Consider the following 14,159-nt stretch of genomic DNA (forward strand, 5'->3'; position numbering starts at 1 on the left):
AAGAAAAACCTGTTCACTTTAGAACCACTTTAAAACAATGCCTCCCCCCCCCCCCTCCTATAGAACAAAGTTCATTCAACGTTCTGGTGTTTAATTAAAAGCCACAGTTTGTAAAGTGCTATATAATATAGCCCCAAACAGTATCATTAGCACTTAATATCTCCATGACAACATCCGTTTTCTTTTTAATTAATGTTACTTTGACTTATTTTTAGCTCTGAAGGTCCTTCTAAAGTGAGTGTACCGGGCTCAACCCAGGTATTTCTTTCAGGAAATGAAAACATTTCACATGTAATCCATTGAGCAAATAACATGTCAGCATTTATTATTTTATTATATTCTAGAATGCCAGCAGGTTCCTCAGTGCTGTACAACCTCAGTAAAATGATGATGATTCTAAAATAAGCGCACATATAGAAAGCCCTGAAATACAATCTACTTGGGATTGGGGGGATGGGGGTTAAAATAAGTGTTTTACAATAGGTTTCTTATTTATTTTTTTATTTTTTTAACACCAATGTAACTTCTATGATTGCTACATATATTTTGTAATTCTATTTTTCTTTGGGCTCTTTCACACGGTCCGCCTCCGTAGGCGGATCCGTGCTGCTCAGCGGGGATCGATCCGCGATCCCCGCTGAGCCGGCGGCTGACAGCTCTGTCTCCGCTTGCAGTGCGGAGAGGGAGGTGTCACAGCCCCCGCTGCTCTCTATGGACGGATGGAAAATAGGGTTTCCATCCATCCGGATTTCACGGACAGGATCGGATGCGGATGGCAGCGGGTGTCAGCGGATGTAAGCGGAGATGTCACCGCTGACATCCGCTGCTCCATAGGGCTGAATGGGGCATCCGATCAGATCCGCCTAAAAAACTGACAGGCGCATCTGATCGGACCGCCCGTGTGAAAGAGCCCTTTTTTTTTTTTTTTTTTTTTTTATTTATTTATTTATTTTTTTTTACAACGCATTTTCTGTTTTTTTTATAGCAGGCTACAATGACATTTGTATTCATTTGTAGAAAATGTTTCCCCAATTTTTTTTTTTTTTTTTTTAATGCTTTTACAGTTGATCCGTGCCTCTTCGAGGTGTTTTACATTGAGTCACGTTGCATCCCCATCCCCTAGCAAAGATTTGCGGTGTATTGCACCTGCTATTTATTCTTTTTTGGTTTTAATGTTGCAGAGTTAATGACCAAATATTAGAAAAAAAACATTCTGTATATGTTGGCATATAATAAAGGCCCCCTAACCATGGAAACCTTTCCCCACTGACAGGGTCTCTTTAAAGCCCACCTATCACCTACCTGACCAGGACATTTTTTCCAATTCGGGACTGCGTTAATTTAACTGACAATTGCGCAGTTATGCGATATTGTATTGGTGGTATTTTATCACCTCTGCGGTTTTTATTTTTTGCGCTATAAACAAAAAAATGCTGAGAATTTTGAAGAAAAAAAACAATATTTTTTACTTTCTGCTATAAAACACATCCAATAAAAAAAATTGTAAAAAAATCTAAATTTCTTCATAAATTTAGGCCAACATGTTTCTGCTGCATGTTTTTGGTATAAAAATAAAAATCCCAATAAGCATATATTTATTGGTTTGCGCAAAAGTTATAGTGTCTACAAACTATGGGATAGATTTAGGAACTTTTTTAAAAATATTTTTTACTAGTAATGACGGCAATCAGCGATTTTTAGCAGGACTGCGACATTGCGGCGGACATATCTGACACTAAAGGCCCGTACACACGTACCGATTGTCGGCCGTAAATATTCGGCCAACGGCCGATTGCCGGCTTGTTAGTATGATGCTTCCGACAACCGACTGCGACTTTTCGGCCGAACAAAATCTGGTGTGCAGGCTTTAAAATTTTTGTTGGCCAACAAAGAACGGCCGATTCTTCCTCAGTCAGTACACATTTTGGCCGACAAAAATGTGATGATCAAGACTGGGCATGCTCAGTGAAGAAAAAACACACGAAAAGTAGACCAGAACATGACATCACTTCTGCAGTTGGTTGTTGTTGGCCGACAAAATTCGTGTGCAGTCTTGAGCACTTTTCAACCAACAAAACAGCACTGGACAAAAGATGGCCGATCGTTCGGCCGACAATCGGTACGTGTGTACGGGGCTTTAGTGACACTTTTTGGGGACCAGTGACACCAATACAGTGATCAGTGCTAAAAAAAAATGCACTGTCACTGTATAAATGACACTGGCAGGGAAGGGGCTAACATCACGGGCAATCAAAGGGAGCTGTGACTTGGCTCGGGTGCCCCCATAGCAAGCTGCTTGCTGTGGGGGCACTCAACAGGAGGGAGGGGCCAGGAGCGCCAAAGAGGGACCCGAGAAGAGGAGGATCTGGGCTGCTCTGTGCAAAACCAACTGCACATGTAGGTGGTAAGTATAACATGTTTGTTATTTAAAAAAAAAATAAAAATAAAACAAGACTTTACAATCACTTTAAGTGACGACATGCAGATGGAAGCTCGTCCTCCTAATCTGCAGGTGAATGATGGGTAGATTCAAAAGTAACAATGTTACTTTGTATCACTTTTGAGTCTATATGACTTTGTATCTTTTCCTGTGTGATCCATGTTTATACACATTGTTACTTTGTATCTCTCTATCTCCCATCTGATCCGGTCTCGTGTACATTGGACGTTTTTTACAGCTGCTTCTAGGGGCGTAAATTGTTTTTTTTTTTTTCCTGCCCAAACTTCTCTGCATGTTTGTCAATGTGTCCATGCACACTTCAGCTTTTAGCAGGGTTTAGAGGCAGGAAAAAAACCCACTGCCAATACATCCAGGAGCAGCAGACTTTTGGCAGAAAAAAATGTTTGATGCTTGTAAACGCGTGTTAATGCTGGGTGCATTTAGCACTTGAGTGTTCATTCATTTCAGTGGCCAGAATCATTTATTATTCTGGTAAAAATAAATGAACGCCCAAGTGCTTAACACCTGTTAATGTGCCTAAAAGCTTTGGACACTTTTAGGCTTCATGTACACATAGCCTATTTAGGACCGCCGGCCGTGGAAAAATACGGCAAAATCGCGCCACAATCTTGCTGCATTTCGCGGCCGGCAGTCAAAACTTTCCTATCCTGAATGTGATTCTTCTGCATTCAAGAGAAGGGAGGTTGAGGGAGATTGAACTTCCCCTAACAACAAACGCTTCTAAACGATCCTAAAAGCCTAGCGTACATGGAAACATACGGGTTTATTTACTAAAGGCAAATCCACTGCGAGTGCACTTGGAAGCGCAGTTGCTGATATTTCAGGAAAGTGCTTGTACCGGGGTGATCCCTCCAGCTAGAGACATCACCCCGGTACCGGCGTCCATAGCCGACGCTCGGCAGTCTTGTAATGACAACTGATGCAGCTGAGAAGCCTCTCAGCTGTCATTACAAGGAGCGGGAGGGGACATCCGACCCGCTGCCTTCTGCGGCTCGCACAGCTGCCCAGCCTGCACAGCTGCCAAAGACAGATGAAAGCTGCATTCGGCTCTGATCGGGTCTCCATGTAAAAACCCCGAAGTGATGTCATGACATCACTTCCGGGTACTCGGCGCCAGATTCAAAAAAAATTACAGCATTCAAAACAGCCAAACTTGGCATTTTGAATGCTTTTAAGTGAAGAGGAGGGGTTTGGGGTATTTTAGACCCCCAGATCCCTCCACAACAGTACCTGTCAGTGATAAAAAAAAAAAAAAAAAAAAGTTTAAATGTACGCAAATATCGGCCGATACCGGAATTCAATTGCCAAAATATCGGTATCGGCAACAAAAAACTGATATCGGTCGATCACTAATATGAAGCCTTACAAGTGTCAGCTGTTTTTTCTGCTGCAGGAGCAAAGGCCTCTAGGAGAGCTTGCAAAACCTCCTGTGTGCATAAGGCCTCAGTCCCGGTTCACACTATAGCGATGACAGACATTGCATTTGATTCAGAGCGCACTGTTCTGAAAATCACATGCAATGTCTGCGATGCGAATTCAGCCATACAGATTGTATGGCTGAATCCGCATTGGATTCGGACAGAACACGCACAGGACCCTTTTTTGGGTCCACAACGGAATCGGATCGCATGGCGATTCACACCAATGCGATCTGATTCATGTCCAAACTGTCAGTTTGCACTGCGGGTACCCGCAGTGGATTCGCAGGGTTCCCGCATCGCATATATGTGAACCGGCACTCAATGTTTATAAACAATGTTACTTTGTATCTCTATCTCCTGTCTGAACAAGGTTTATAAACCATGTTATTTTGTATCTGTCTGAATAATGTTTATAAACATTTGACAGCAGTAGCTTCTACAGCTCCTGTATATACACAGCAACACCTGGCTGTCATTTTGACAGGTGGAAATTGCTGGTAAGTGCAAGAGGGAGCAGCAGCAGTCAGAAGGACAAAATACCATACACATGCCCTGTGTTCTTTGATAACATTTTGGGGGCACGGCCAGTGTCCAAAACTAGTTCAAGAGACTATATCCCTTTCCTCTATAAGAGCAAGGTGACAGGGTCTCTTTAATAAACATGTGGATATGAGAAGGAGGGGACATTGTATTAATATTGAGCCAGCTGGTTCCTTGGAATGGTCCTTTTTATGTAAAATAATTCCTGGAACGGTGTTTGTGGTTTCCAGGGATTCTTCCCCCGCTGTTTATTCAGGAATAATTCCTAGAGATGTGACGGCATCGGAGGTGTTGTGTGTGGAAGCAGGACGGCTGCGCTTATGTCATGCATGTAATGTTCATAAACATGAGTATGAGCCGCCGCGCCGTCCGTGAAGCCTCATTTGCTGCCTGTATTAGGTGGAGGCGCTGGAGCTGAACAAGTACAGCGGTTTGTCTGCCGTGACAATTATCTCTGCGCCGCTCAGGCTAATGGACTTGATTGACAGAGTAACATGTACAGCGCCTGCTCTCAGAAGACCCCCCTGGAGTGCGGAGATGTTTATTAATAGGGAGCTCCTGGCACATATCATATAATTAGCCCAATTATGTGTTCATTAAAAATGTTTTTGTTTACAATGTAAATACATACAAAGAAGAAACTTGAAATATTAAAGCGTGGCCCAACCCCCTCCCTGTTCTCCAGCTTTCCTATTGGTCAGTAAGACCACCAAGCTCAGTAAAGCCACTGTCCCCTGCAGTAATTCCTTTTCACCACTAGATGTCCTAAGACTGAGGAAATACTGTGAGTGCAAGGCATCATAGACATGTTCTCTGAAGGGCTGTCGCTGCAGTGCCCTGCACTTACAGTGTAATATATATATTTTTTTTCTACTTGGTGTTGAGGGGTTAGAACTCCTGTCAAGCTTTTATAGTTCTTCAGTACAGTATCAAGGGAAGTATATACTTTACAGTTCACTGCACTCCATAAAAGACTCCTTTTTTATATAGCTTCAAGTGATTGTAAATGTCTCTTTTTTTTAATAACAAACATGTTATACTTACCTGCTCTGTGCAGTTGTTTTTGCACAGGGCAACCCAGATCCTCCTCCTCTCCGGTCCCTCTTTGTGCTGCTCCTAGCCTCTCCCTCCTGTAGAGTGCCCCCACACAGGAAGAAGCTTGCTATAGGGGCACCCTAGCCGAGCTGCAGCTCCATGTCTTCATTCAGACACAGAGCTGTGGTTCGGTCCTGCCCCCCCTCTCTCTTCTGATTGGCTAACTGACTTTGACAGCCGCGGGAGCCAATGGCGCCACGACTGTGTCTCAGCCAATCAGGAGAGAGAGTCCTGGGTTTGCACAAATCAGGCAGTGTGTCTTACCTCTGGGATCATGCAAAGTGAGGAGCGTGTCCCTTACCCTAGGAGCTTACACAAACTGGGGTGGGGGCATGTACCTCACTCCCTGGGTTTACGTAAATGTATGTTTACTTGTATGCGTGAAGATCAGAGGTAAAGGATATTTAGAACAACAATTGAATTGCATCTTCTATTATTTGATGGATACTTTGTGATAAGAAGGGAGTGCCACAATAGATGTAATCTTTGTGCAAAAGAGATCTACACAGCAGAGGTGTCTCACCTTGAACGGGAAGAAAACTGGTCAGGGAGGCTGCCAAGAGGCCTACAGCAACATTAAAGGAGCTGCAGGAATATCCGGCAAGTACTGGCTGTGTGGTACATGTGACAAGAATCTCCCGTATTCTTCATATGTCTGGGCTATGGGGTAGACGGAAGCCTTTTCTTACCAAGAAAAACATCCAAGCCTGGCTACATTTTGCAAAAACACATCTGAAGTCTCCCAAAATCATGTGGGAAAATGTGTTATGGTCTGATGAAACCAAGGTTGAACTTTTTGGCCATAATTCCAAATGATATGTTTGGTGCAAATCAATACTGCACATCACCAAAAGAACACCATACCCACAGTGAAGCATGGTGGTGGCAGCATTATGCTTTGGGGCTGTTTTTCTTCAGCTGGAACAGGGGCCTTAGTCAAGGTAGAGGGAATTAACAGTTCCAAATACCAGTCAAGATTGACACAAAATCTTCAGACTTCTGCTAGAAAGCTGAACATAAAGAGGAACTTCATCTTTCAGCATTACAACCACCCAAAGCATACATCCAAATCAACAAAGGACTGGCCGAGCCAGAAGAAGATTAAAGTTTTGGAATGGCCCAGCCAGAGCCCTGACCTGAATCCGATTGAAAATCTGTGGGGTTATCTGAAGAGGGCTGTGCACAGGAGATGCCCTCACAATCTGACAGATTTGGAGTGTTTTTGCAAAGAAGAGTGGGCAAATATTGCCAGGTCAGGATGTGCCATGCTGATAGACTCATACCCAAAAAGCCTGAGTGCTGTAATAAAATCAAAAGGTGCACCAAGAAAGTATTAGTTTAAGGGTGCGCACACCTATGTCTCATTTTTTAACATCACAGAAACCTGACGTTTTACTAGGGGTGTGTAGACTTTTTCTTTATTATCCACTGTGTGTGTGTGTGTGTGTGTGTGTATATAATATATATATATATAATATATATTTATTTATTTTTTATCAATATACAGTGTGTGTCTATCTCTACCAGACTTCCAAACTCTGTATTGCAGAACATTTGTAATTTTATGCCAGATACCCTTTACCCCTTACACACCAGTCAATACTATATACTGATCATAATCCTTTGTGTTGTTTGTAGCCCTAGTGAAGAAGGGAACCTTTGAACCCCTGAAATGTGTTGGCTTTTTATGACCTAAAACTCTGAATGAATTTGAATCTGGACTTTTATGTTTTACTTTTGGCATTTGCCTTCTTGCACACTCAGATTTTTATTGCTGTCTCTGAAGGAAAAAAGGTGCGTAGTGTGATTGTGACTTTTGCTCTCTTATGTCTTCCTTTATAGGCAGTGGCAGTACCGCAGGCAGGTGGGCAGATCTGGGTCTTTGGAGGAGAATTTGCATCTCCTGATGGCGAGCAGTTTTACCACTACAAGGACCTGTGGGTGCTTCATCTCGCCACCAAGACGTGGGAGCATATCAAGTGAGTACTAACAGGAGTTTAGTGCTTCCCGCATTCCTGGGCACATCGGTTGGCAGTTGCTGCTTTGGCTGTGGCAGGTGACTGTTCTTGTGGGCATTAGTTTCTAGCACAGTGTTCATTTCCCCTCCACCCCCTTTCCTGCCACGAATTTGAGGTTGGACATTGTGGCATGGGAAATTCAGACAAGGCCCAATTTATTCATTACACCATTTAACCTGTCAGTAAGTTTTTGGGTCCAAGGAATTAGCTGGAACACCTGCAGGAAACAAGCAAACTTCATTTTGCTTATGTCCGCAGTAAGAAAGAAATCTGCAAGGTAGGTGTGCCTAACCATTTAGCATCTGCGATGACCAACATATAGATAATCAAAACACATCTTGCCCTGATTCTTTACACTGTGATAGCCAATGTCACGCCTAAGGCCTCATGCATACTACAGCTCAAAAACACCGGTTTTAAAGGTGTTAGCCTATGCGTCCATTCACACGTAGGCATTTACAGGTATTTAGAGGCAGAAAAAAAAAAATCACTTGTGCATTCAGTAGAGAAGTGTTTTGGCAGAAAAAAGACCTGACACTCCTAAACGTGTGTAAACGCGCCTAGCCGCATTTGGTGCTTAAGCGTCCATTCATTTCAAAGGCCAGGATAAATGATTATTCAGGCTATTTAAATGAATGAAAACCTCAGCCTCATTTTTGCTCATGTATTTAGGAGCATCAAATTCTAATTTCTAGGAGCATCAAATTCTTGATGCTCCTAAATACCTGAGCAAAAAATGAGGCTGAGGTTTTGATCCTGCTTGTCTCCTGCCAGGAGAAAATTGTTTAGAAGAGCTGAGAAAACGCCCAGTGTACATGGGACCATTGTGCTACCCTAAGTGTGCTTATGGCATGCTAATGTGGGCTCTTGATGATGTTCTATTTCTTTTTAGCATGCCTTAAGTGTCATTACAATTTTTTTTTAAATTTTATAGTAGAATTCCAGGCTAAAGTCAACTAGCCCTAAAAATGATTCCTCCCCCTCCGAACACCTATGGTGACCGGAGCAGGCTGAAAATAAGTAAGTATATGCGCATACTATCTTTTTTACAGTTGGTCAACACAGGTGTTAGGCGGTGGAGAGGACATTTTTAAGAATAATTTGGAATTCTACTTTAGGAACTGAAGACCCATGGAAGGAGTGTTCTCTATTTTTTTTTTTGTTACCACTCCTCCTCCAGACATCAAAGGTGGGTAGATTTAAGCCAGGAAAATAAAAACTCCCTGAAGCCATGGGAGATTTCAGCCAGCGCAATGTGGCCTGAATAGTGATGTCAGTAGGTTATCATTCCTATCACCAAAATGTAAGAAGGCATAATGGAAAATAAGCTTAAAAAAAGATATATCATCTATATATCTTCCGTTCCTCCCTGTACTCCTTGCATTTTGTTTTTTGCTTTCTCTCTCTCTCTCTCTCTCTCTCTCTCGTTCCTCCCTCCTCTTTCTTGTTACTCCTCTCTTTTCTGTTTTTGCCTCTCTTTCTCGTTCCCACATTCTCCTTCTGTCTGCCTCTCTCTTTCTTCTCTGTCTGCCCCCCCCCCCCCCATTTCTTGCTCTTCCTCACTCTTTGTCATTCTCCCTCTTCCTCATTCCTGGTTCTCTCCCTCTTGTATCATTCCTACTACTCCTTTCATTCTAATTCCCCCCTCTCTGTTTTTGTTCCCACCCATCTCTCTCATTCCTCTTTTTTTTTTTCTTTTCTCAGTCTCTCTTCTTCCCTTTCTCTCATACCCCCCCCCCCCTTCCCTTTCTTTTCTCTCTACATATTTCTGGGCCCTCTGTCTTTTTCTCAGTCCTCTATCTCTAGTCCCCCACTCTTTCTCATATCCCTTCTCTTTCTTTCTCTCTCCCCCTCCACTCCCCATGTTCTTGGTTTTTAAGTACTTTTCTAACTGACTCTACAGCACTGCAGAGATTCTAAAACTGACCATAGATGGAAAGAAAAGGAAAAGTCTTATGAAAATTCGTACATAAATTCTCAGAATATTCAAATGGTATTTGAAAGATTTTGTTTTCTTTTAATATTTGATTTTGAAATAAATTGACTTTATTGAAGGAAAACCACATACACTGTTAGAAATTCATTTGTTTGAAAATTTTCCATCCTGCTCCTTTGAATGTTCTAGTCCACTGCAGTCTAAATTGAATGGCGATTTGATCCATTAATGATTAATAAAACGAACAAACTTTTTAAGAATTTTCGTTCAAAAATTCTACTCGTTTTTGGCCAGCTTAAGGCAGGCCACAGATGGTGCAAATTCCTTTCCTGTAACCACAGTTACAGGAAAGAAATGTGTACGATTCCCCTATGAATACAGAGAGTGCTTACAGGGGAATCCTTCCTGCCGCCACGTATTCTCCAGGGGGCGGGGGAGCTGTCCCCGCTGAGAGAAGACAGTGATTATTGCTGGTGGCTATAACAGCTACTATCAAAAATTGCAAGTAAATCTGGCAGGCTGGTTGTGCTCAAGTTGATCGATTGATCAACCTGGAACATTCAGCCTGCATACACCCAGTTCGAATCTTAGCCCGTTTAGCAGGAGGATCAAACGATCTATGGCCGGCCTAAAGCTGGATACACACTATACAACTTTTGTTGGTAGATTTCCTTTAGATTTACCTTCAACTATGTAGTGCAAGGGCCTGCCTGATTGCATACAAATGAAAAGTGTTTAGGTCTGACCTCCTATATTATATGGTTTTGGTAAGTCTAAAGGAAAAAATCTAAAGAAAATTTGTATAGTGTGTATCCAGCTTAAGGCTCTGTTCACACCATGCAGGTGCAATGTAGCGCGTGCACGTTCCCACACATCACTTGTAGGACAGTTTATCAAATTCAGCAGGCTGCCCTAAGTGTAACACAGCACCAATGCGTTTTTGACACGGGTTAAAACATGCATGTTCGATACGTGGGGGTGCCGGTAAGAATAAGTGGCACCGCCACGCTTCTGCTAATAGTGCAAATTTGTATGTCTGGAAAGCGCATGATTTTACACACATTCCCAACATACATAAAGTGTAAACATTGCCTTAGGTCTCACTCGGTCCTCATTCTGTGAAGTTTCATTGCCTGCCCTGCCATGTTCTGCGATCAGTATCTACAGGACCGGAGCATGTAGGACTGTCTACTGTAAAGTATGCTAAATCCAGGTAATGAATATAAAGCCAAACTGGGGGATTTGTTTTCTTACTATAGCTGGATGCTCAATTTAAAGAGCTGAGATCCTTACAGAATTTGTAATGGACTAATTGGCTGGATGTCAGGACCTGTTGTATTCTTTTCACGTTCTTCTAATTGTGCGCTGGGTCTCTGTATGTAGTTAATTGTCTCCTCCTTGTGTCAAGCCTACCATCACCACAACAACGGCAGTTCCCAGGAGGCTGCTTTGCTAGCAGTGATCGGTTCTGGCGGCTGTGCGGAGGTCCCTGGGCTGGCCAGGTGTCAGGTGCACAGGTGACAAGTGCAGCGCCAGAGGAGCTCTGCAGAGCACTCATCCCATCTGCTCCTCCCGCCGTCGTGAAGAGTTTGGTTGCTAGGACAGATGTGACAGATCCCGTCCTTCCTGCAGGTGTCTCTCCAGATACTTCACAGGATGAGAAGCTTTCATCTGTTCTGGATGCAGGAAAGATAGAATAATACATGAGAAAAATGGAAGTTACTCTTACCCTGATTTAATAAATACATATAGTATTCTAGAGAGCAAAAAAAATATAAGAATATTCTAAGAGTCAGAGCAGCTCTAACATAATAATTATTTCCCAGCAATATGATAAAGTCAGAAATTGTCCTTCAAATTTTTTTTGTTTTTATGCTCTGTTTCACATAAGAATTTATTTACTAAAACTGGACAGTGCATCTGGTGCAGCTCATAGAAATGGAAAACTAGTGCATAAAACCAATCAGCCACCTGTGTTTTTTTTCTTTTTTTTTTTTTCTGAAAGCTTAATTGAACTAGTTGAAATTAGCAGCTGATTGGCTACAATGCAGAGCTGCACCAGATTTTGCACTCTCCGCTTTTTAGTAACTCAACCCCTTAGGCTTAATGTACACGAGACGTTTTCAAAAGTCCTTTGAAAGCTGGAATTTAACAGCTATATAAAGGACGTTTAAAACGTCCGTTGTGTCGCGTTTGCATTCCGCGTTTTACTCAGATTCATTTTTAGAGGTCAAAAAATCATTCCCCTTTAAACAGTAAAAACGCAAGCGCTAAACGTGGGTGACCGCGTTCGGTCACGTTTTGCGTTTGAAACACCAGTAAACACAAGTTCTGAACATCCTGAACGCAAATAATTCCTTTCCAAAAAACGACACTGAACTCAACTGCCTCTAAATGACTATAAACGACTCTGTGTACATGGACAGATAAGATAACATAGAGGAGGGTTCAGGGGCTTCTGAAAAAAACGCCCAACTGCTCCTAAACGTCCGTTTACAAGTAGCATTGTACATGAGGCCTTAATGGTCCTGTTAATCAGCTTGTCCTGCTTATTAAACCAAAATGCTGACTGACCTGCGCTTTTCTTATGTTTTCTCGTGTGTAGGGCTACTGGGGGCCCCTCTGGAAGAAGTGGGCACCGTATGATTTATACCAAGAGACAACTGATCGTGTTTGGAGGATTCCATGAGAGCACAAGGTAAGAGTGTGTCCTGCAATCTCATACCCCTGCCTGTCCTAGTCCTAACAGTCTAGCTCCTCTCCCTACCATCAGTTCTCATGCCTGTCCCTTCCCTGCCCTCTGTTCTCTCACCTTCCTCTTCTCTGCCGTCTTTTCTTCTGCCTGCCTCTTCTCTGCCGTCTGTTCTTCTGCCTGCCTTTTCTGTGCCCTCCGTTGTTCTTCTGCCTGCCACTTCTCTGCCCTCTGTTGTTCTTCTGCCTGCCTCTTCTCTGCCCTCTCTTGTTCTTCTGCCTGCCTCTTCTCTGCCCTCTCATGTTCTTCTTCTGCCTGCCTCTTCTCTGCCCTCTCTTGTTCTTCAGCCTGCCTTTTTCTCTGCCCTCTCTTGTTCTTCTGCCTGCCTTTTTCTCTGCCCTCTCTTGTTCTTCTGCCTGCCTTTTTCTCTGCCCTCTCTTGTTCTTCTGCCTGCCTTTTTTCTCTGCCCTCTCTTGTTCTTCTGCCTGCCTTTTTTCTCTGCCCTCTCTTGTTCTTTTGCCTGCCTTTTTTCTCTGCCCTCTCTTGTTCTTCTGCCTGCCTTTTTTCTCTGCCCTCTCTTGTTCTTCTGCCTGCCTTTTTTCTCTGCCCTCTCTTGTTCTTCTGCCTGCCTTTTTTCTCTGCCCTCTCTTGTTCTTCTGCCTGCCTTTTTCTCTGCCCTCTCTTGTTCTTCAGCCTGCCTTTTTCTCTGTCCTCTCTTGTTCTTCAGTCTGCCTTTTTCTCTGCCCTCTCTTGTTCTTCAGTCTGCCTTTTTCTCTGCCCTCTCTTGTTCTTCTGCCTGCCTTTTTCTCTGCCCTCTCTTGTTCTTCTGCCTGCCTTTCTCCTGCCATCTGTTCTTCATCTGCCTGCTCTTTCCATACCTTCTGTTCTTCTGACAGCTTCTTCTCTGCCTTCTTTTCTCCTTCCTACCCTTCACTGCCCTCTGTTCCTCTGCTTAGCCTCCACTGCTCTCTGTTCTCTTGCTTGCCCCTTTCCTGCCATTTTTTTTTCTATTCCAACCTGGCCCATTCCCACTTTTTTTTTTTTTTTTTGCCTGCTCCTTGGGTGCCTTACAACCCATTCCAAATTACTTAGTGTAAAAAGTGTCTACTCATTTTTAGGGACTACATCTACTATAATGACTTATACACCTTTAACCTTGATACCTTTACGTGGGCCAAGATCTCTCCGTCTGGGACCGGTCCTTCACCACGATCTGGCTGCCAAATGACCACCACTCAGGATGGCAGCGTGGTCATCTACGGCGGTTATTCCAAGCAGGTGGGTTTTGTGTGCACACAGGCTGCAGTGTTGCTTCTAATGGTGAAATGGGTAATACATACAAAATTAAAGTGATCTTAAAGGGACATTTTATTTTTCTTAGAATATTTTTTTTTTTAATCTGCTTTGTGCAATGATAAGAGCCTTACCTCCTCTTCTGGAGCAACCTATGCAGTACCAATTCTAATAGACTCAAGCCTGGGGTATCTAGCCAGGGGCCCCAGAGGTTTCCAAATTTGCGATGGCATCCCTTGTGCTGATATATTTTTCCAGTCTAAGAGTGGCACCCATACACTGCACCCACTTCTTGTGGGATGGGGAAACAGTGGACTTCCAGTATCCATGTATGACCCTTCTAGCTTGGAAAAGAGCCCTGGCTACCGCCTAACTATAAACATCAAGTTGAAAAACATCCAAGATACCCAAAAGACATGGTTTGGGGTCTAGTGATGTAGAAAGCTGAAATACCATATTTATTGTTTGCAATACTCCTGTCCAATAGGCATGAAGCTTGGGCAATGCCAAGTCAGGTGAATCAAGTCCTCATGATCCCTGAAGGATTTGCTGTAGGTGGGGGATCTAAGATGCCCATTTTGTTCAACCTAACCAGGGTATAGTGCGCTCTTCATAGTATACATAATTGCATGAGCCTTTGTGTCACATTTAGGGAGCATGCGGGTATTGCCTGTAAGACTTTCTCCCACTGATCCGCCTCCAG

General features: G+C 43.2%; 1 protein-coding gene across 2 annotated transcripts in view; it reads left to right on the plus strand.

Annotated features, from left to right (window-relative positions):
* Positions 1-14,159, plus strand: part of KLHDC4 (kelch domain containing 4) — a 65,812-nt gene that overhangs the window by 26,009 nt on the left and 25,644 nt on the right. For both annotated transcript variants that reach the window (XM_082270262.1, XM_082270263.1), the window contains exons 5-7: positions 7,360-7,496; positions 12,077-12,169; positions 13,282-13,441. In XM_082270262.1, the coding sequence (XP_082126388.1) occupies positions 7,360-7,496; positions 12,077-12,169; positions 13,282-13,441 (390 nt within the window). The remainder of the gene's footprint in view (positions 1-7,359; positions 7,497-12,076; positions 12,170-13,281; positions 13,442-14,159) is intronic.

Source organism: Pelophylax lessonae (genome assembly GCF_965119305.1).
Source record: "Pelophylax lessonae genome assembly, chromosome: 10".
In the NCBI taxonomy this organism is placed as follows: domain Eukaryota; kingdom Metazoa; phylum Chordata; class Amphibia; order Anura; family Ranidae; genus Pelophylax; species Pelophylax lessonae.